Source organism: Sceloporus occidentalis, unplaced genomic scaffold (genome assembly GCF_023333645.1).
Source record: "Sceloporus occidentalis isolate IW3139 unplaced genomic scaffold, rSceOcc1.0.p SCAF_1, whole genome shotgun sequence".
Lineage (NCBI taxonomy): Eukaryota > Metazoa > Chordata > Lepidosauria > Squamata > Phrynosomatidae > Sceloporus > Sceloporus occidentalis.
Window position 1 is genome coordinate 13710787 of NW_028316981.1, and position 22465 is coordinate 13733251.

The 22465-nt window shown below is 42.8% G+C and overlaps 1 protein-coding gene across 1 annotated transcript; it reads left to right on the forward strand.

Annotated features, from left to right (window-relative positions):
* Positions 1-2735: 2735 nt before the first annotated feature.
* On the forward strand, positions 2736-18274 carry LOC149320836 (KRAB domain-containing protein 1-like). The gene is made up of 4 exons (XM_089506426.1): positions 2736-2817; positions 8921-9044; positions 16262-16372; positions 18003-18274. The coding sequence occupies exons 1-4, from the start codon at positions 2785-2787 to the stop codon at positions 18020-18022; spliced, it is 288 nt and encodes a 95-aa protein (XP_089362552.1). The 5' UTR covers positions 2736-2784; the 3' UTR covers positions 18023-18274.
* Positions 18275-22465: the final 4191 nt, after the last annotated feature.

A 22465-nucleotide genomic window follows, 5' to 3' on the forward strand; every position in this document is an offset into this window, starting at 1 on the left:
TGTGTGTGTGTGTGTGTATATGTGTGTGTGTGTGTGTGTGTGTGTGTATATATATAAAATGAGACTGTCTAGGTCTCAGTGTCTATATCTATATATAAGGCTGTCTTTCTCCCTGAGAGTCCCTATCTTTCTCAGACACAGATCTAGAACCCTCCTCCTTCTTCCTCTTCTTTCCTCTAACTGCCCCGAACTCCTCACAGAGAAGGCCGGGCTTAAGCCCCCGCCCCCCAAGGCTGCCTCCGAGCCTTGATTGGCTCATTTCTCCTGCCACTCAGGACCCTGTCCACCAATCAGATCCTCCTCCTCCTCCCCCTCCCAGAGCCCTGCCGCCTTTGAGAGGGAAGTGAGGCGATTGGCCTCCGTTGAGGGGAAATGGGCGGAGCCTTCAGGGAGGGAGGAGCCTCTGAGGGGAAGGAGGCGTGGCTTAGCCCCATTGGGCTTCAAGGGGCTCAGTTCAGGGGCAAAGATGGAGGACAGGCAGAAGGCCCCACAACAACACAAGTCCCCCTCAGTACAATGTATATGTTCTAAATCATAGATAACAATAAATCATACACATGTTGAATAACACATAAATTATGAAATAGAAGATAATAGAGACACAAAGCTCCCACAATACACACATTGATATATAGATTATATATATATATATATATGTACATACACATAGATATACACGCAAAAAATCCAGTGATACCTGTATTGGCCAACCGAAATGCACAATGTACATATACATATATAATTGTCTTGTGCATATATATATATATATATATGTCTAAATTTATATAATATATAATTATAGAGGTAGAACTTATAAAGTGTGTGTGTGTATATATATATAAATGCAGAGGTAGCTGTCTTGGCCATTGAACAAATCCTCCAGTGATCCCTTTACTGGCCAACAGAAATGCACAATATTCTTGTTGCAAGCGTTCAAAGCTCCATGGGCTTCTTCCTCAGGAAAGATGTCACAAACCAAACAGGAGAAGGAAAAACAAAGGGATTGGAGATGTTAGTCAGATGCCTGCCTTTTGCTTTTTCTGTCCTTAGTAAAGATGTTATGAGGGAGAGTCCATTACTAAGGACTGAAACAACAAAATGGAGGCATCTGGGCTCTGACGAACATCTCCAGTTGTTTTTCCTTCTTCTTCTCCTGTTTGGTTTGAAACATCTTTCCTGAGGAAGAAGCCCATGGAGCTTCGAAAGCTTCCAAAAATCTATTCTGCATTTCGTTTGGCCAATAGGTGGATCACTGATGGATTTTTGTTTGTATTTGTGAAATGGCCAATATATAATTTATAAATTCTAAGTCTATAATTATATACACACACACACATATATATATATAATAGATTTATATATTACAATTATATATATATATGTGTATGTATATATATATATATATATATATATATATTTCTTTCATTTAGTCTCAAAGATGCTACAAGATCTCTCTACATACAACTGTGGTCTTCCTGTAGTCACTCTTTGGTTTGTTCTTATTTCAAAGTATGTTTTAATTGTGAATTGTTTACTTGTATTTTAGGTGGGCTGTGATATTGGGATGTGGGATTGTATGTTATCTGTAAGACACCCCAGCTGTGTTACACAGAGAGGTGGGATACAAATACATTTTATTATTATTATTATTATTCCTTCCTGACAGAGAAAGAAGCCATGTTTTATTTTTACCTCTGGTTTCCAACTTAACATTGGGATGCCCTTAGCAAAAACGTTCATCACCAAATACAATAAATGGCAGCATATAAATGAAATAAATAAAAATAATTAACTAATAAATAAGTTATAAATAAGTAACTAGAGCAGATTCTGAAGTGTAAAGATATTATCATTAAATTCTACTACTACACAAATACTCATTCTACACATTCCCAATTTCTATGTATGGTTCAGAAAGCTAAAATGACCAGGAGATGGGCCCAATGTTCTCTAAGGCAAAGATGAGTAAAGTGAGGTTGCCATAGTTTGGCCATATCTTGAGAAGAAAGGACTCCCCAGGAAAGACTAGAATGCACCAAAGGCATTAGGAAAAGAGGAAGAAGACTGCATTCCAGATTGATCAACATTCAATGAAAGAGTTGAGCAGGGAGCAAAGGAGAAGGTGACTTGGAGGTTTCCTGTTCATAGGTTTCCTATGGGTTGAACTTGACTTTAGGGCAGTTAACAAACAACAACAACAACAACAGGCTTTCACAGTAACAACTATCATGCAGTGCTTTCATTGTAAGTTCCTGCATGGCAGGGGGTTAGACTGCATGGACCTTGTGATCTCTTCCAACTCTATGATTCTATGATTCTAGCGTGAAGGGTGCTTTACATCACTACCTTTTCAAATGCTCATGTGAAGATAAAATGCAAAACGAACATGAATTGATGAGGAGAAATATCAATGCAATGGACCATCTCAAATTATAAGCAGAAAAATAGTGAGACGTTTGTGTAAAAAATAACTATTGACACTTATAAGCTAGCTATTTCTTTCCTTTTGTCATTCACACAACTCTGCAGAATCAAAGGAACAGGGCAAAGGATCATCCCAGGATGTCCCTTATTCTCTTGGCATCAGGGCAAGGGCAACACAGGCAGCCATGGGTCTCTGCGGAAAGGCTCTGCCAGGTAAAAGCAGGGCTCAAGGCCTGTTTGGGCTGCACTTTCCAAGGCATCCACAGCCACAGAGTGAGTTCTCCTGAGGCACCTGCTGACTCTGCTGGTCTCCTTCACCAGCCTAGGAAGGCAGTGAATGAATTTTACTTGGGAAATTAAATGGATACTGATAAGCACAGAATGGGTAAAGAGGTAAGACAGGAATACTCCAAATTCCAGGGTCCAAGGTCAGAGGAACGACATCCAAGCGTATTAAAAGTACTGGCAGAAGTAATCTCAGAGCCACTTGCAATAGAATCATAGAATCATAGAGTTAGAAGAGATCGCAAGGGCCATCCAGTCCAACCCTATTCTGCCATGCAGGAAATCACAATCAAAGCATCCCCGACAGATGGCCATCCAGCCTCTGCTTGAAGACCTCCACTACACTCCGAGGAAGGAGTGTGTTCCACTGTCGAACAGCCCTTACTGTCAGGAAGTTCCTCCTAATGTTGAGGTGCAATCTCTTTTCATGAAGCTTGCATCCATTGCTCTGGGTCTAGGGTTGCCATTTCCCACTTTTGGGCAGGACTTTCCTGGTTTTGGGGCGTTTGGGAAGGTCCCATCCTGCTTTTTAAAATTTCCTGGGTTTGGCTGCCGCCTTCACAGTCCACCGCCGTCCGCAAGAGAGCTGCAAGGAGGGGCCTAGCCTGCCAACTAGGCTACAAAGAAGGAGGCTTTGCTGCGGCTCCCTTGCAGGCGGTGGCGGTGTATAATTACAGCGCTTTAGAAATAAAGTTTAATAATAACAATAACTGGCGGTGGAGGCGACCAAAGCCCAAGTAGCAGAAGGTGAGTCTCATAGGTTGGTACAGATGTATTTTTCATTATATCTGTTGTTGTGTGCCTTCTGTCTAGTGCCAAAATCTCCTTGATTTTTTTTGTAAATAAGGATTTATATTAATTTTTAAAAAATTATTAATGGCGGGTTACAGACCGCCATAAGGGATGTCCTTAGGACATCCCATTTTGAAAAAGGGGCGTCTCTTCCAGACGCCCCTAACCCTATCACGAACAGAGTCCGTGACAAATGGCAGCGGCCGTTCCACACAGACGCCACCATATTGACGTAGCGGACGCTGTGCATCCGCACGTCGCACCCCAGAAGTGACGCCGCGAGTGCGCGACTAGCACCTCGCAGTGTCTTTTCCAGGGCCCAGGAAGGAGCGCGATTTCCGCGCTCCTTCCCTTGCAGCGTCCGGGAGTTGCGCTATTTGGACGCTGCAGCTCCTGGACACTGCAAGCGGTGGCGGCAGCAGACCACCACATTTCGGTGGTCTGTAACCCGCCAATGTTTCTGGCTTTTAGTTCGTTGTGTCCTCAATTTTTCAGCAAATTTTGTCCTACATTGTGCCCTACATTTTTTCTATGTTTTGTCCTGGTTTGGTGGTAGCAAATTATGGCAACCCTAGTTGGACTACAAATCTGGAGATCAGAGTTCAAATCCCAGCTCGGCCATGTAAAACCATTGGGTGACTTGGGGAAAGTCACACTCTCTCTGCCTCAGAGGATGGCAATGGCAAAAACCCCTCTGAAGGAGAAACTTGCCAAGAAAACCCTGTGATATGTTCACTTTAGGGTTGCCATAAGTGAAAAATGACTTGAAGGCACATAGCAGCAGCAGCAACAACAAAAGTCAATGTGTGACGTTGGGCAAGTCACGCTCTCTCAGCCTCAAAGGGTGGCAATGGCAAAAACCCCTCTGAAGGAGAAACTTGCCAAAAAAACATTTTTACTAATTTTAACAACATCTAATGTGAAATCAAAATAAGATATATTCTTAAAATAAAGAAACTGGGGGGAGGGAAAAAAGGGAAAAGAAGAAAGAAAAGAAGTGGGGAAGAAAGAGAGAAATTAAAAAGACATAGAACTAGGGATGCCATACCCAAGGACCTCCAAACCAGGGAAAATGTAGGACAAGGTTTAAAAATGTAGGACTTTAAAAAAAAAAAAGGTCCTACATTTTTAAACCTTGTCCTCCTTCCCGGCTTGAGAGGAAGCCTCAGCCTCCTCTCAGGCCAGGAAGGGGCGCGGGGGCCGCCTGTCATCGCAGCCATTGCCGCAGTGGCAAGCGGCCTCCTCCTCCTCCCAGGCCCTGGCAAGGCCTTGGAGGACTCCACGATCGCGGAGTCTTCCAAGGCCTCGCCGGGGCCTGGGAGGGAGTGTCTCCACGGCCGGAGCTCCGGCCGCAGAGAGCGCTTCCAGGCCCCAGTGAGGCCTTGTAGGCCCCCGCGGCGCACGCGGGGGCAGAGGTGGCCGTGGGTGGTGCCGTCCCGGTTTATTTTGGCATTTTGTAACAGGCCTAAGAGTTTATCCCTGACGTTTCGGCAGCATCTGTGGCTGGCATCTTCAGAGGATGCTAACCTGGAAGAGGTTTATCATTATTATTATACCGTTATGGATCCGACTAAACGATTCTACTAAAATTACTAATAGCCATTATTATTATTATTATTATTATTATTATTACTTTATTAGATTTTGCATTGCTCCTTTTAGAAATCGTTTTAGAAATTTTAATTAAAAAATAATAAAACTTTTATTTATACCTCACTTTTTGTAATAAAACAATCAAAGTGGCTTACAGCATTAAAAACATTCTACATACAATACTTGTACATACAGTACAACATACAATACATGTACATTAAAAGGTTTTAAAATTGTTTTCTGAGGTTTTTATAGTATCTCTTTTTAATATATATATAGAGAGAGGAGAGAGAGAGAGAGAGAGATTGAGAGAGAGGTGGGTTTATCGTTTGCTGCTGAGTATGCCATTATCATCTTTCTTGGGCTGATGGCTTTGATTTGTATTTTAATAGTTTCTTGTGTTTGTAACCCACTGGCTGACTTTAGGCAAGTCTAAGCTTCAGGGGAAGGCAATAATAGCAAATGTCCTTTGAATCAGTGTTGCTATAAAAAAGAACCACCCTAGGATAAGATCTGCCTTAAGTCAAGTCACATACTATATATACTCACGTATAAGTCTAGAAATTCAGGTCCAAAAATTGACCAAAATAACATGAGTCAACTTATCCATGGGTCAATGTAAGTACTGTACTTTAACTCTTATAAAAAGGGAACCATCTCCTGGTGAAAAGCAAGAGTGTCATCTGTCCTAGAAACCCCTTTGCTTTCTCATCCCTCCAGCTTTTGGGGTGAGCAGAAAGTTATGCCTGCTCAAATTTTGTAGGTTCTTTGGCATTACTTTCCTTTGCTTCATCTTTTATATCCTTTCTTACATGCTCCTAATTTTTACTCTCAACTTATCCATGGGTCATATCAAAATCCATAATTTTGGCTCCAAAACTTGTCCTCGATTTATGCACGAGGTCGACTTTTAGTTGAGTAATAGAGGTAATAGCACCACTGCATATACGTCTTTGGTATTAGTTGAGAGTTGAGGTATTAGTTGAGGTATTAGTGCTTTTAACTTTTGTAAATTTTTATGTGATTTTATATTGCTGATTTTAATTGTTTTGAATTTTATTGAGATTTTTTAATATTTTGTCTTGGGACGCTTTGGGTCCCTCCCGGGTAGGGTTGCCATAACCCGGCGGCCCTCGTGCCATTCACGGTTTCGGGGGGCCCCTCCCGGTCCCGGTCCGGTTTGAGCCCCCACCCGTGCCTTGTTCCCAGTTTGGGGGCCCGCTCCAGCCATTGCCGCTGCCGCTAATGCGGCTGCTGCGGCGCCAACCCACCTCCTCCTCCGGCTCCGCCTTCCTCCTCCTCCTCAGTGGGCCGACGGCAGAAGCGCCGCCGCCACCGCACCCCCACTGGGAGGGCTTGCGCGCCTTGGCGCACGCCGCCCAGACCTCAGCAGGGGTTAGTGGCAGCGCGCGCGCCTGCCCATTCCCTCCGCACGCGCCTGCCTGCCCCACTTCTTTCCCCGCGCGTGCGCACCTGCCCGCCACATTTCCCTCCGCGCGCGCGCACGCGCGCGCACCTGCCCCATTTCCAGGAGAAGGAGGGGGGAGAGGAGGAGGAGGAGGAGGAGGAAGGAGCCGGAGGAAGGGTGCCTGAAGGCCAGAACACAATTGGGCCAGAGGAGGAGGAGGAGGAGGAGGAGGAAAGCTGAGTCAGTGGCCATTAGGTCTGCCTTGGTATTTTGGGATTTTTTAAATTATTTTTAAAAATATAAAATACTTATTTTATTTAATTTTTTTTTAATTTTTATTATTGCTTTTTATTTTTTATTTTATTAATTTTTATTATTGCTTGTTTTTGTTTTATTTTATTAATTTTATTATTGCTTGTTTTTGTTTTATTTTATTAATTTTATTATTGCTTGTTTTTGTTTTATTTTATTAATTTTTATTATTGCTTGTTTTTTATTTTATTACATTAATTTTTATTATCAAATATATAACCCCTGCCTTGTTTTTTATTTATTTTTTCATTATTTTTTATTATTAAATATATGCAAGTGCATTTTTTGTGTATTTATGGTGCTTTGAATGCTAACAAATGCCTTTCCTGGACAATTATGATGATGATGATGATGATGATGATGATGATGATGATGATGATGATGATGATGATGGTGATATTGATATCAACAAGCCTCTGAGGCACGGCCAATGTAACTTGCTGTGATTTTTACTAACTCATGCACAGTGAAGAAAAACCACAGTCCCTTGCCCAAGTACACACTTCTGAGAAGTACAGTTGAACCTGAGGGCAAGTCCATTTCTGCCATCTGTCTAGGAATAATGGCAAAATGTCCTCCATTTTGATCATGCCTAAAAACATGCATTTATATTAACATTTTTAAAAAAAAACCTCAATTTTTTGCGCGTCTTCCATTTTTATAAAAATGTGTCCTACATTTGAAAATGTTGCCCTACATTTGTCCTACATTTGTCCCGGTTTGGAGGTCCTCACTTATGGCAACCCTACTCCCGGGAGAAAAGTAGCATATAAATAAATAAATAAATAAATAAATAAATAAATAAAGTTAACATAAACAATAATAAATGCACAAATTCTTTAATACTCTCCCACTCAGGTGGGACATTTTCATCCCTCAAAGTCAGGTTTTGTTGCAGAATTTACCTTGGCATTTTACTATATTGTAACTTTTAAAGAGTGTGAACTGTGTTGCTGAGGGTGTGTCCACACTACAGAATTAAAGCAGTTTGACACCATTTGAACTGCCATGACCCAATCCTACATAATTCTGGGATTTATAGTTTGGTGAGATACCAGATCTCTATGACAGACCAGGCTGAATGCCTCACCATATAAATCCCAGGAGTCCATAGGATAAAGCCGTGGCAGTTAAAGTGGTGTCAAACTGATTTAATTCTGCAGTGCGGATATGCCCTGAGTTTTAGTCACCTGTCACGTATTTTGTTTTCTTCTTTTGTGTAATCTACTTTTGTTATACTAATTTAGGAGAAAAAGCCTCCTAGGAAATCCATTGTTTATTTATTTGTTTTTGGCTATACAGTATTGGGACCCCCCCCCCCCCCCCCAAAAGCCCATATTATTATTTTTAGGTAAGTCATGGTAGCAATAAGCAGAACTAAATTATTTTGGTTGCCAATAAATTGGCTCTCATTAGATTCAGGAGACAACAAGATGTATCAGGTCTAACTTTACGGTTTACCTTGAATACATTAGAATTAGAAAATCCCCTCAAACTCATTCATTGTATGTTTTATAAACTCACACTGACTGGGCATTAAAGCTATGGATTAATGACAACTTCGACAATGATTTTGTTGAAAATGGTTCCTGGCTGTTATATCTAATAGACGTGGCTTACCAGAAATGCAGTACATTATTTGGATTGTCCTCTGTAGTTCTTTACTAATTTACAGCAGGCCCTCCAGATGTTTTTGACTGCAACTACCATGATCCCCCACCGTTGATTGTCCTGACTAGGGCTGATGGAAGTTGTAGTACCTCCTTAACACCCCCCCCCCCCCATTTACAAGTGATATATTTTTATTATTGAATTTGGTTTGTTGTACCACTTATTTACTTTTTTAAAAAAAAACTACATTATTATATATATATATATATATATATGTATGTATGTATATATTTATTTACTACTGGTAGTTATTCCAGTTTCTGGCCATTCCAATTTGCCTCCCAGTCACACACAAAAGATACTACATGCTATTTGGTTGAAAATGTAAGAAAGGCATATTGAAATAACAACAGTAATTAAAACAGGAGATCTGTCACAAATTATGTAGCCCTGAGTGGGCAGTTGCTTATAAAATATTTCTCCTTTGTTTAAAAGCCAGTCACCTTCAAGGATGTGGCTATCTACTTCACAAAAACCGAGTGGACTTTGCTGGATCCAGCACAGAGAGACATGTACAAGGATGTCATGCTGGAGACCTATGATAATTTGGCATATACAGGTAAACATCTCTTTTCCATGTCATGGTAGAACTGTAGAGACTGTGAATAATAATAATATAATAATAAATTTTATTTCTACCCCGCCCTTCCATGGATATGATCAGGGCGGCTTACAAAATTTATAAAAAACATTTCAATACAAGATTAAAATTCAGTATAACAGTTAAAAACATTACTACAAAAAACAGGAACAAGAAAACAATAAAATAGGAAAATACACATGTCAGGGGCAGAAGAAAAAGGAAAGAAAAAAGTTACATCGATCCAGGGTCGAAAGGGAAAAAAGGGGGCAGGAAAAATAAACAGACAAATTACAGGGAGCTTATTCCAAAGTGAAGGGGCAGCAATAGTAAAAGCCCTCTGTGAGGTCCGTGTAAGGTTAGACCTAGGGACCTCCAACAATTTAGTCCCGGAAGTTCTGAGTGTGCTAGGCGGATTATATGGGGAGAGGCGGTCCTCCAAGTACCCTGGGCCCAAGCCATTTAGGGCTTTATAGGTCAAAACCAACACCTTGTATTGAGCTCGGAAGCGAATAGGCAGCCAGTGAAGGTCTTATAAAATAGGTGTTATATGGTCCGACCTGGAGCTACCAGCGACCAATCTAGCTGCCATGTTCTGCACCAATTGCAGCTTCCGAGTTTGGTACAAGGGTTGCCCCATGTAGAGCGCGTTGCAGAAATCCAATCGAGAGGTTACCAAAGCATGTACAACAGATTCTAGGTCCTTTCGGTCCAGGTAGGGACGCAGCTGGCATATCAGCCGAAGCTGATAACAGGCACTCCTGACCGTCGCATCCACCTGAGAAGTCAGCTGGAGCGACGAATCAAGGAGTACTCCCAAGCTGCGCACCGAGTCCTTCAGGGGGAGCGTGACCCCATTCAGGACCGGGTGACAGATCTCACCACCAGAAACCGGGGAACCTATCACCAGTACTTCCGTTTTCCCTGGATTCACACTGAGTTTGTTCTCCCTCATCCAGCCCATTACCGACGCCAAGCAGGCATCTAGAGGAGAGATGCCATCCTTAGTTACTGCATCAGTCGGAGACATAGAGAAAATTATCTGGGTGTCATCAGTGTACTGATAACACCGCGCCCCATGTCTCCGGATGATCTCTCCCAGCGGCTTCATGTAAATGTTGAATAGCATAGGGGACAAAATTGCTCCCTGAGGGACACCAGATGTCAGGGCCCTCCTATCGGAGCGACAGTCCCCCAGCTCCACCATCTGGGATCTGCCCGAGAGGTAGGAACGGAACCACTGCAAAGCAGTGCCCCCAATTCCCAACTCCCTCAGGCGTCCCAGAAGGATACCATGGTCGATGGTATCGAAGGCCGCTGAGATGTCCAAGAGCACTAACAGGGACACGCTCCCCCTGTCCATGCCCAGACGGAGATCATCAACTAAGGCGACCATGGCAGTCTCAACTCCATAGCCTGCCCAGAAGCCGGTTTGAAATGGGTCCAGAAAATCGGTGTCGTCCAAGATCGACTGAAGCTGGAAGGCGACTGCTCTCTCGATCACCTTCCCCAAAAAAGGTAGCAGCGAGATGGGTCTATAGTTATTATGAAGCAGGGGGTCTAAGGAGGGCTTCTTTAGCAGGGGTTTAACCACTGCTAATTTTAATTTAGATGGAAACTGACCCTCACTTAGAGATGTATTGATTATGTGATGTAACATTAGTCGCACCACATCTCCCCTCTGAGCTGTCAACCATGAGGGACAGGGATCAAGAGAGCAAGTCGTCCTCCTAACACTTCGGAGGATCTTGTCCACTTCATCGGTACTAACAAACTCAAAGTGATCCAGTATAACAGGGACCACGGACGCTTCAGACACCTCTCCTGTAGGACCTGCACAAAGACTGGCGTCGAGATCAGCCCTTACCCGAGAGATTTTATCCACAAAGAAGTTGTTAAAATCGTCGCAGCAGGCTTTAGATGGCTCCAAAATAGGGCTCAGGGTGGGAGGGAGCCGAGTTAGCTCTGCCGGACGCGACTCTGCGGACGCAATACGTGCAGCATAGAAAGAATTCTTTGCTGCACGTATTGCCACTCCATAAGCTCTCAAATGAGAGCGAAGGAGTGTCCTGTCAGACAAGCGCTGATGTCTTCGCCATTTATGCTCTAGTCGTTGCGCGACCCGCTTCCTTGTCCTGAGATCTTCCGTATACCAGGGTTGTTTATTGGAAGCAGGCCGGAAAGGACGCTTGGGAGCGATACTGTGTATAGCCCTAGAGATATTAGTATCCCAGATGTCGGTTAGGGCATCAACAGAGTCGCCGTCAGAGCCAGTCGTATACCCCTCTAGGGCTTCTTGGAACCTTATGGGTTCCATCAGCCTTCGAGGGTGGACCATCCTAATAGGTCCGCCACCGCCGGGAGGGTTAATGGTAGAAGCCTTGATTCTAGCCTCAACCAGGAAATGATCCATCCATGACAAGGGAGATACATTAGAGATCTCTACCCACGGAGCCTCCATGTCCGTACTGAAGATCACATCAAGAGTATTACCAGCACAATGTGTTGGCCCTGAGACTAATTGAGACAGGCCCATGGCTGTCATGGTAGTCATGAACTCCCGAGCTGCACCTGTTAGAATATCACTGGCCTCGAAAGGGATGTTGAGGTCCCCCAGGACAAGAAGCCTAGGGGACTCCAACACCAGTTCCGAGACCAGCTGTGTCAGCTCGGCCAGGGAGTCTGTTAGTGCACGGGGTGGCCGGTAGACCAACAGAATCCCTAGGCTGTCTCTGGCCTTCAGGGACAGGTAAATACATTCGATGTGATCTGTTTTCCGGACTGGGATCCTGGTTAAGGAAAGGGTATTTTTATGGACCAAGGCAACACCGCCCCCCCGCCCACCTAACCTGATCTGGTCCTTAACTGAGTACCCGTCTGGAAGGGCCTGGGCCCACACTGCCTCGCTCTCAGGCCCCAGCCAGGTCTCAGTGATGCACGCCAGGTCGCAGTTTTTATCCTGTAAAAGATCATACATAATGTGGGTCTTATTTTTTATAGACCTGGCGTTGCATAGGAGCAGTAACAGGGTTTGTGGTACGACTGGGCTGACCCTCAGGCCTCTTTGGTTAGGAAAGTGGAAGGAAGGAGAGATAGGTATCACACATCGATCTCCCCTTCCATTTAAACACCTATCCACAGTCCTACCGCTATACCTCCCCTTGCGCCGCACAATCTCAATCGGGGCTCCCATTACATATGCGTCCGCCACCACAGCTGGCCTCCCATATCCCATTCCCACCCCCAAGTCCAATAATAACAATAAAACCCCGCAACAACAGAGGAAGACAGCAGAAGATGTCATTCCTAAAGACACCAACTAATCCAAGATTACCCCAAACTGCAAAAAACCCAGCTCAAACCATATAACAATCTGGCGAGCAGATAGATTCCTGTTCCTCCTAAGGAAGGAACGCCAGCACTTTGCAAAAAAAAACAAAAAAACCCTAGACGAATATAATAGCGCACCCAGCTGGTCTGTGGCGGCGTCCTCGGGTTGGGGGCCGGCGGGCCGGCTTTTAACAGAGAGAGCCGCTCCCACCAGCTCAACTCCTCCCTCCCTTCAGGCGCCGCGGGGCGGCAAAGAGTCCTCCTGGCACGGGGGCGGGCCCAGCTGGTCTGTGGCGGCATCCTCGGGTTGGGGGCCGGCGGGCCAGCTTTTAACAGAGAGAGCCACTCCCACCGGCTGGCCTATTAGGGAATTTGCCCTTAGCCCAGTGGCATACCAGGTATATTTGATACACAGTGCAGATTATTTCTTTAAAAAAAGAAACAAAATCAAACCTTGGACACAAAATAATGTTGGGGTGTGAGTATTATAGCAAAAATGAAAGCAGAGGTTTGAAGAATTTAACAAAAACTTTACTTAACAGAAGTCTCAAAAACTGAAGCAAAACAATATGAATGACACAGCACAGTCCAAAATCTTGATTCAGCAACATGCATAAATTGTCTTACCATGAGAGCAAGACACAATGAAAGCTCTCCATAACCCAGCAGTCCCACAAGGCAGTTATACCTTTCCACTTGATTAACATAATCACCTGGTCTACTTAGCTTATTACCATGGTCTACACCTGCCATATTACTAGATTCTCATCCAGTCACAACTTAGTGTCTTAACAAATAAGACTGCCCAAATGGCAAAAACGTTCTGAAGATGCCAGCCATAGCTACTGGCAAAACATCAGGAATAAACTCTTCTAGAACATTGCCTCATAGCCTGAAAAACCCACAAAAAACTATAAAAATATTTTTATTTAGGTTGGCTTTTTCATATAATAAAAAGGGATGCGATGGCTTAGTGGTTAAGATGCCAATTCTGATGATCAGAAGGTTGGCAGTTCAAGGCCCAAGTGCTGCAAGATGGGGTGAACTCCTGTCATTAGTCCCAGCTTCTGCCAACCTAGCAGTTCGAAAGCATGCAAATGCAAGTAGATAAATAGGTACCACTTCGGTGGGAAGGTAGCAGATTTTTACATGGGGTGAATATTTTAGTTACATTTTTAGCTTTTGTATGTTTTTGTATTAATTTTATACTATTTTAACCAGATGATTTTACTTGTTTTTAATTTTTTATTGTAAAGTTTTAAAAATGTTTTTATCTTTTTGGATCCTTTTCTGGGAGAAAGGTGGCACAGAAGTGAAATAAATAATAAATTTAGGGTGTCATGCCTCCTCGAACAGACAGGCTATCAGCAGCGGCAGAGGGGGTGGGTGGGCTGAGTCCACATTTCTGCCACTAATGCTTGTCTCTTTAGGGCGCTATACCCACCCCCTGAAGAGACAGGCTATCAGCAGTGGTGGTGGGGATGGCAGACTGAGCCCATGCCTGCTTCTGCACTGCCTGCTGGGTTGTCCCACTACTGCCACCACTGTAGAGCTGCCACTGCCAAAAAGTAGCCCAGTGGCTCAACCAGACGATGGGACGAAGTCTGGTGGGGAGGCTCCTCTCCTTGCATTATTGCTTGTCTGCATCCATGCTGCCCAGCCAAGTTGCCAGGCTGCTGCTGCCACTGAAGATCTGGAGGTAGAGCAGCAACTGCTGTCTGGGTGAGAGAGGGAGAAGACTCCCTTTCCCCCCTGGTCAGCAAAGCTGCCAAACCCAGACCTTTGGCACCCACTCCTGCCACCTTTCTGGGTCTGACAGAGCTGCTTTCTAGGCAGGAGAGGGAGGCAACTTCCTTTCCCATCCAACCAGCAAAAGCAGCAGACCCAAAACCTTGGCACCTGCTCCTGCCTCACCATGCTTTCCAGGTCTGACAGAGCTGCTGTCCAGGTGATAGATGGAGGAGACTCCCTTTCCTGCCTGGACAGCAAAGCTGTCAGACCCAGAACATTGGCACCCCTTCCCTCCCACCACAATAAATTGCTCTGGCAGTGAGTAAAATACAAAATGAAGAGCCTTATCGCATGAGAGAGGGAAGCCGAAACCAAACAGGAGACTAGCAGCTTTCTCTGTGCCTCTCTGTGTGCCATTGTAGCACGTCCATTCTCTACCTGGGGGAGATGGTCATAAAAGCATGCTTTCTGGCAAATGGATTTCTCCAGTGTGACAAAAGATACGCTTTTACAACTATCTCCCCCAGGAAGAGAATGGAAGCTGCTACTCTCCCGCTCCATTTCGGTTTTCCTTTCTAATGCGATAAGGATCTTCCTTTTGTATTTTACACTTACACTGCCAGCACAATTTATTCGCCGCAGTATTACTACAATACCCCACTCTTAATGGAATTATTTTTTTATTGTGTTTATTCCCAACACAACTATTGCCATTTTAAAAATATCCTTAAAACTTAAAATATTTGGTAAACCTAGCAGGAGAATGCCTATGAACATAAATATGTCTTTCTCAGAAAGGGTGGGCTTCTTGTTTTTGTCACAATGAGGACAATATTTTTTAAAAAGAGTATGTGGTGGGACTTAAGATATGAAAGAAAGTCATTGTGGTGTAGTGGTTTGAGCATTAGACTACCACTCTGGAGATCAGGGTTTTAATTCCTCCTGTTCAGCCATGGACAGTCATTGGGTGACTGTGGGCAATACTCTCTCAGCCTCACAGGAAGGCAAATGCAAACCCCTTCTGAACAAGTCCTGTCAAGAAAACCTCATAACACAACAGCAATAAGACATGAAAGGTTGAGAACCACTGCTTTAGGGCTCAGTGATGCTGTTTCGATTTAATTTAATTTATTTCTCACCTTTGTCCCAGTGGACAAAGTTAAAAGTAAGTTAAAACAAAATGCAGTTAATGAATGGTACAAAATTTATCAAGAATAGTCCTTGTTGTGTACCCTCAAGTCATCCCTGACTCATGGATTAGGCCCACTGACAGCTCAGTCTCTCCCCATCCGTTCTCCTCCTTATTGCCTTGAACATCAGTTTAAAAAAGGGTTAATTGGGGACTCTGGAAAGAAGAAAACAAATCAATTTAGTTTTGTTCCCAGTAGACTCTGCACGAATCCACTGAATTTAGCAGGATAAGAGGAACGTGGTCGATCAGTATTTATATACCTATTCATTCAGTGCGTTTATTCTTAAAGGCGCTTTCACACTACACAGTTATAGCACTATGATTCCATTTTAAATGCCATGAGCCCATCCCATGGAATTCTGGGATTTGTGATTTTAAAGAGAGGCATTTAGGATTTTCAGCTAGAGAACTCTGGTGCCTTTTCAAACTACAAACTCCAACTCCAGGATACTATAGGATGAAACACTGGCAATTAAAGTGGAATAATAATGCTGTAATTTCGTAGTGTGGAAGCACCCTGACAAGTGGACTATGGTCCAAAACACACTGCAGAAATAATCCAATTTGATACCTCTTTAGCTGCCCTGGCTCAATGCTAAAGAATTCTGGAAACTGTAGTTTTGTGAGACATTTAGCCTTCTCTGCCAAATAGCTCTGGTGTCACAATAAACTACAATTCCCAGGATTCCCTAGCAGTGAGCCAGGGCTGTTAAAGCAGTCTCATACTGTATTATTTCTGCAGTATGTTTTGGACTTTAGTCCAAAGGGCAGGACTAAAGTTTCAGTTAAGCATTAGGAGAAATCATTTTACAAGAGGAGCAATTTGACAATAGAACCAACTATTGCTAAGTGGAGGATTCTGGGAGTTATAGTCCAGAACAATAACTTTTGCCTAGCTCTGATTTATCTCCTCTTGTCTTATTTCCTTTCCTCTCCCCACCAGGATTCTGTCCTTTCAAACCAGTCCTGATCACTTGCCTGGATCAAGGGAAAGTAATATGCATCCCTGAACCAATATTGAAAAAAAAAATGATTCTGTCAAACATAAATTCAGGTAAGGAATTTTGATACAGTAGATTGCAAGGAACCCTTCACTCTGTCGCTTAGGCTCTTTCCACAAGTTTGCAAATCCCTCATTTTGCAAAATGTGTTCTCCTGCTAGTTAACGGAAAAGGACAAAGAACAAAGCGAGGAACTGAAGAAAATAACATCTGTTGTTGTTTTTGTTATTGATGATGATGATGGTGTGATTTTAGAGGTGTCTTACTATGTTACACCTTTTATACCGCACCTTCCCATTCAACTTGTTTTTAGTATAGTGCAACTCATGTATCCACAAAACCAGTATCTGTGTCCAAAAAAATATTGTCCATCTAGGAATCTCGAGTTCCTCCATAGGACTAGCAGATGTTGATCATAGAGTTGCATTGGATGAACACTTCTCTAGACATCTGGAGGTCCTTCACTGCGATTCTGTGGTCAACTTTCAATGAAAATATAGTGTTTGCTATTATCCACAATTTTCACTAGCTGTTTGTAAGTCTGGGAATATATTCCCTGCAGATACAGGGGGTCGTAGAATATCTTCACTCTTCTATCACACTGGGGCTAATTTGGGCATCAAAGAGGTTAAAGCGCATTTAAAACATCCTGAAAATAAAGCAAAAATGTCAAATAATTGCACGAATTATTATCACACTCAATTGCCCAAATAAAGTGAGATCGAAAATGCATTGTCACTGAAATCCCAAAAGTAAAAAGATGTGTTTTAATGCTTCTTTGTGACCACTTTAATGGTGGGTTTTGTGTTATGTTGTATGAAATCATTTTGCGTAATTACATGATTTTCCTAGGATATTCATGGGATAAATTCTCAATCTCCTTCGTGTGATAAACTCCCTAGTCTGGGAGTGTCCAGTAGTTGAGAAACTGGTGGAAATATGTGTAAGAAATATAAACATTAATGGAACACAGTAGTTCAAATATGGGATTAATTGTTTGTATTCATGTACTTTCGTTATTAAATTTATATCCCACCTTTCCCCCAAATCTGGGCCCCAAGCTTCTTCCCATCAGGATTTAAAACAGGTGCAAATAAAAGCATGTGTTATAATATTAAAACATACACGTTATAATATTGATGCTTAATTGAATTAAAAACAACTAAAAGCATATTATAGTTTTTTGTGGATTTTTCAGGCTATGTGGCCATGTTCTAGAAGAGTTTATTCCTGATGTTTCACTAACATCTGTAGCTGGCCTCTTCAGAGAATGCTGGCATAGAAGAGAGTTGGCTATACATATATATATACTGTGTGACCATGGGTAGGGAGGAAATTCCATGTTAATTTGTGTATTGTTCTGTTGTTGATGGCAGGGCCTCAGGGTGGGAGGATATGCAAAGGGGGATTTAAAAAGGAAAGGGAAATTAAAGGAATCCAGCAGCACATTTGAGACTAACTGCTTTATTTTAGCCTGAGTGTTTGTGGATTTCAATCCACTTCTTCAGAGACACTTATGTAGTTAACATCAAACCTTGTTATTCTGGGAGCCATAGTCCAAAAAAGAAACTTCTATGTGCTCTGCACTTGGGGACATTCATGCATGGTGTTCCCATCAATGAACTGAAATTGTACAGTCCGCTTGTTTCTCTTGACATTTCTGCCATCTGTTTTGTTTTGCAGACATAGACAGAAGAGTGTGACTCTCTTGGCAAAAGGCAGGAAGGAAGACAGGTTTTCACCTCACCAGCACATGCCCCTTTTCCTCTGATTCTCATTGAACCAACTGATGCCAAACGTGTGACACCATCCTCCATCTTTGTTTCCAGTTCCAACCCTTTGTTTCCAAACTGGGAGCGGGGGTATTTTCATGTGTTTTTGCAGTTTCTGTGTGATTTGGGGACAAACATTTCCCAAAAGATATGCCATTTTTTAAAAAAAGGGCCAGGGTTATTCACTGACAGGGTTGGCATTGATTCAAAGAGTTTAACATGGTTAATATTTTTAATAAATATGTTTAATGTGTTTAATAAAAGTGGAAGCAGAGTTTAATATGCATTCCCAGCTTTCACCACATGATGGTCACTTGGACTGGAAAATAAAGAGTAAATGATGTGGCTATCAGCTGACGGACGGGAAGTGCAGCATATCTGGACCTTATTCAAATTAGTCTCTCAAAGGGACTTCTAAAATCATATCCAGTTTATTTATAAAGCTAACTGGATTACTTCTGCTGTGTGTTTTGGACCTATGTCAAATGGCAAAAAAGAGAGGATGTTTTCTCCTCTACTGGGCAAACCAGACAGACCAGGCTCTCGCATTACACAGTTACAACAGTTTGATACCACTGTTAAGCTCAGTGCCGCACAAAACTATAAATCCCAGGATTCGGTAGGATAAAGATGTATGTTAACTGTTGTATCAAACTGCTATAATGGTGTGATTTGAAAATGGTGCAGTATTTGGAGGACTCTCAACATCCCATATTTTGAAATGAAGTACAGTTGGGCCTCCTTATCCATGGATTCAACTATCTATGGCTTGAAAATATTAAATATATATATAAATTCTAAAAAAGCAAACCTTGATTTTGCCATTTTATATAAGGGACATCATTTTCCTATGCCACTGTATTTAATGGGATTTGAACATCCATAGATTTTGGTATCCATTGCAGGTCCTGGCACACAACCCCAGTGGACACTAATGGCCCACTGTAACACACATTGACATTTTGTGGTGGGGGGTATAAGACAACCATCTTCAGAGTTAAACAGAGACCAATGAGAGTGCATCTCTCCTATTGCTATAATTGTGTAATATTGCCATAATTGTGTAGTGTGGTTCCCTTGCTCAGCCATTCTTTTTGTGTGTCTTCAAGTCATTTCGGACTTATGGTGAGTTTTCTTGCACATTTCATGAGAGGGGGTTTGCCATTGTCATCTCCTGAGGCTGAGAGAGTGTGACTTATCCAGGGTCACCCAGTGGATCTCTCTCCACAAGTTGGCCCTAAAAGTTGGCAGCTTTTACCACATAATTGTGTAGCATGGTTCCCTTGCTGGGCCAGTTCAAGAGCTCAGTGCTCTTGATTTCAGTAAGGCTTTTGACAGGGTTTCCCATGACATTCTTGCAAACAAACTAATGAAATGTGGGCTAGACAACGTAACTGTTACATGGATCTGTAATTGGTTGAACTCAACCTGACGATAATGGAGCAGAGGACAGAAAAGAGGAATTTCAGCACACAATAAGTAAAGAGATAGTACAGGAATACCTGTTCAACCTAAACGAATATAAGTCTCCAGGACCAGATGAACTACATCCAAGGGTATTAAAAGAACTGGCAAATGTAATATCAGAGCCATTGGCAATAATCTTTGAGAAGTCCTGGAGAACAGGAGAAGTGCCAGCAGACTGGAGGAGGGCAAACGTTGCCCCCATCTTCAAAAAGGGGAAGAAAGAGGATCCCAACAGTTATCATCCAGTTAGTCTGACATCTAAACCAAGAAAGATTCTAGAGCAGATAATTAAACAGAGTCTCTGAACATCTAGAAAGCAATTCCATAATCACAAAAAGTCAACACGGGTTTCAGAGAAAGAAGTCATGCCAGACAAACCTGATCTCTTTTTTTGATAAAATTACCAACTTGTTAGATGAAGGGAATGCTGTGGATATAGTATATCTTGACTTCAGTAAGGCCTTTGACAAAGTTCCCCATGATATTCTTGCAAACAAGCTTGTAAAATGTGGGCTAGACAAAGTAACTGTTACATGGATTTGTAATTGGTTGACTGACGGAACCCAAAGGGTGCTCAACAATGGCTCCTTTTCATCCTGGAGAGAAGTGACCAGTGGGGTCCCACAGGGCTCTCTCCTGGGCCCAGTGCTATTCAACATCTTTATCAATGACTTGGAGGACAAAATTGGGGGCATAAAATTGGGGGCATACTTATCAAATTTGCAGATGACACCAAATTAGGGGGAATAGCTAATACCCTAGAGGACAGGATCAAGATTCAAAATGACCTGAACAGACTAGAAAACTGGGCCATAGCTAACAAAATGAAATTCAACACAGAGAAATGTAAGGTACTGCACTTTGGGCGGAAAAACGAAAAGCACAGATATAGGATGGAGGACACCTGGCTGAATGAAACTACGTGTGAAAGGGATCTAGGAGTCCAAGTAGACCATAAGTTGAACATGAGTCAACAGTGCAATGCGGCAGCTAACAAGGCCAATGCGATTTTAGGCTGCATCAATAGAAGTATAGTGTCTAGATCAAGGGAAGTCATAGTGCCACTATATTCTGCTCTGGTCAGGCCCCACCTGCAATATTGTGTCCAGTTCTGGGCACCACAATTCAAAAAAGACATTGAGAAACTGGAGCGTGTCCAAAGGAGGGCGACAAAAATGGTGAAGGGTCTGGAAACCATGCCCTATGAGGAACGACTTAGGGAGCTGGGGATGTTTAGCCTGGAGAAGAGAAGATTAAGAGGTGATATGATAGCCCTGTTCAAATATTTGAAGGGATGTCATATTGAGGAGGGAGCAACCTTGTTTTCTGCTGCTCCAGAGACTAGGACCCGAAGCAATGGATGCAAACTGCAGGAAAAGAGATTCCACCTCAACATCAGGGGGAACTTCCTGACAGTAAGGGCTGTTCGACAGTGGAACAAACTCCCTCAGAGTGTAGTGGAGTCTCCTTCCTTGGAGGTCTTCAAGCAGAGGCTGGATGGCCATCTGTCGGGGATGCTTTGATTGTGATCTCCTTCATGGCAGGGGGTTGGACTGGATGGCCCTTGTGGTCTCTTCCAACTCTATGATTCTATGATTCTATGACCGGCCGAAGCTAAAGAGTGATCAACAATGGCTCTTTTTCATACTGGAGAGAAGTGACCAGTGGGGTCCCACAGGGCTCTGTCCTGGACCCAGTGGTATTCAATATCTTTATCAATGACTTGGATGACAGAATTGGGGGCGTACTCATCAAATTTGCAGATGATACCAAATTAGGAGGAATAGCTAATACCCCAGAGGACAGGATCAAAATTCAAAATGAGTTTAATAGATTAGAAAGCTGGGCCAACGCTAACAAAATGAAATTCAACACAGAGAAACGTACAGTACTGCACTTAGCGCAGAAAAATGAAATGCACAGATACAGGATGGGTGACACCTGGCTGAATGAAACTCCGTGTGAAAGGGATCTGGGAGTCCAAGTAGACCACAAGATGAACATGAGTCAACAGTGTGATGCGGCAGCTTAAAAGGTCAATGCGATTTTAGGCTGCATCAATAGAAGTATAGTGTCTAGATCAAGAGAAGTAATAGTGCCACTATATTCTGCTCTGGTCAGGCCCCACCTGGAATATTGTGTCCAGTTCTGGGCATCACAATTCAAAAAGGATGTTGAGAAACTGGAGCGTGTCCAAAGGAGGGCGATTAAAATGGTGAAGGGTCTGGAAACCATGAAGAACTTAGGGAGCTGGGGATGTTTAGCCTGGAGAAGAGACGGTTAAGAGGTGATATGATAGCCCTGTTTAAATATTTGAAGGGATGTTATATTGAGGAGGGAGTGTGAGATACAGATTTTTCTAAGTACCAAAGTACCAAATCAAATTTATTTAATAAATAACAGTGTTATAAAAAGCTTATCTAAAAACTCTTTCTTTTACTAACTTATATATTTTTATAAAATTCCCTTTCAGTTAAAGGGCCTCTCAGCTGAGCTTTACTCAATCCTATTAGAATAGATATGTTGATTATAATAATATACATGTATATATGTAGTTTCATATTATCTATATATGTAATTTAATTATAGGATACGTTTATATAGTCTAACACGATTTCTACTCTATTCATGTGTTTCTAACTCTTTTTAAATCTTATGTGTTTGATTCAAATCCATTTTTCTCAGGGAGCAAGCTTGTTTTCTGCTGCTCCAGAAACTAGGACCCGGAGCAATGGATGCAAGCTCCAGGAAAAGAGATTCCACCTCAACATTAGGAGGAACTTCCTGACAGTAAGGGCTGTTCGACAGTGGACCAAACTCCCTCGGAGTGTAGTGGAGTCTCCTTCCTTGGAGGTCTTCAAGCAGAGGCTGGATGGCCACCTGTCAGGGATGCTTTGATTGTGAATC

Coding starts and splice junctions, on each gene's coding strand:
- LOC149320836 (XM_089506426.1), top strand. CDS start 2,785: ATGGATACTGATAAGCACAGAATGGGTAAAGAG. Junction 2,818..8,920: donor AGCACAGAATGGGTAAAGAG/GTAAGACAGGAA, acceptor TTTGTTTAAAAG/CCAGTCACCTTCAAGGATGT. Junction 16,373..18,002: donor TCTGTCAAACATAAATTCAG/GTAAGGAATTTT, acceptor TTTGTTTTGCAG/ACATAGACAGAAGAGTGTGA.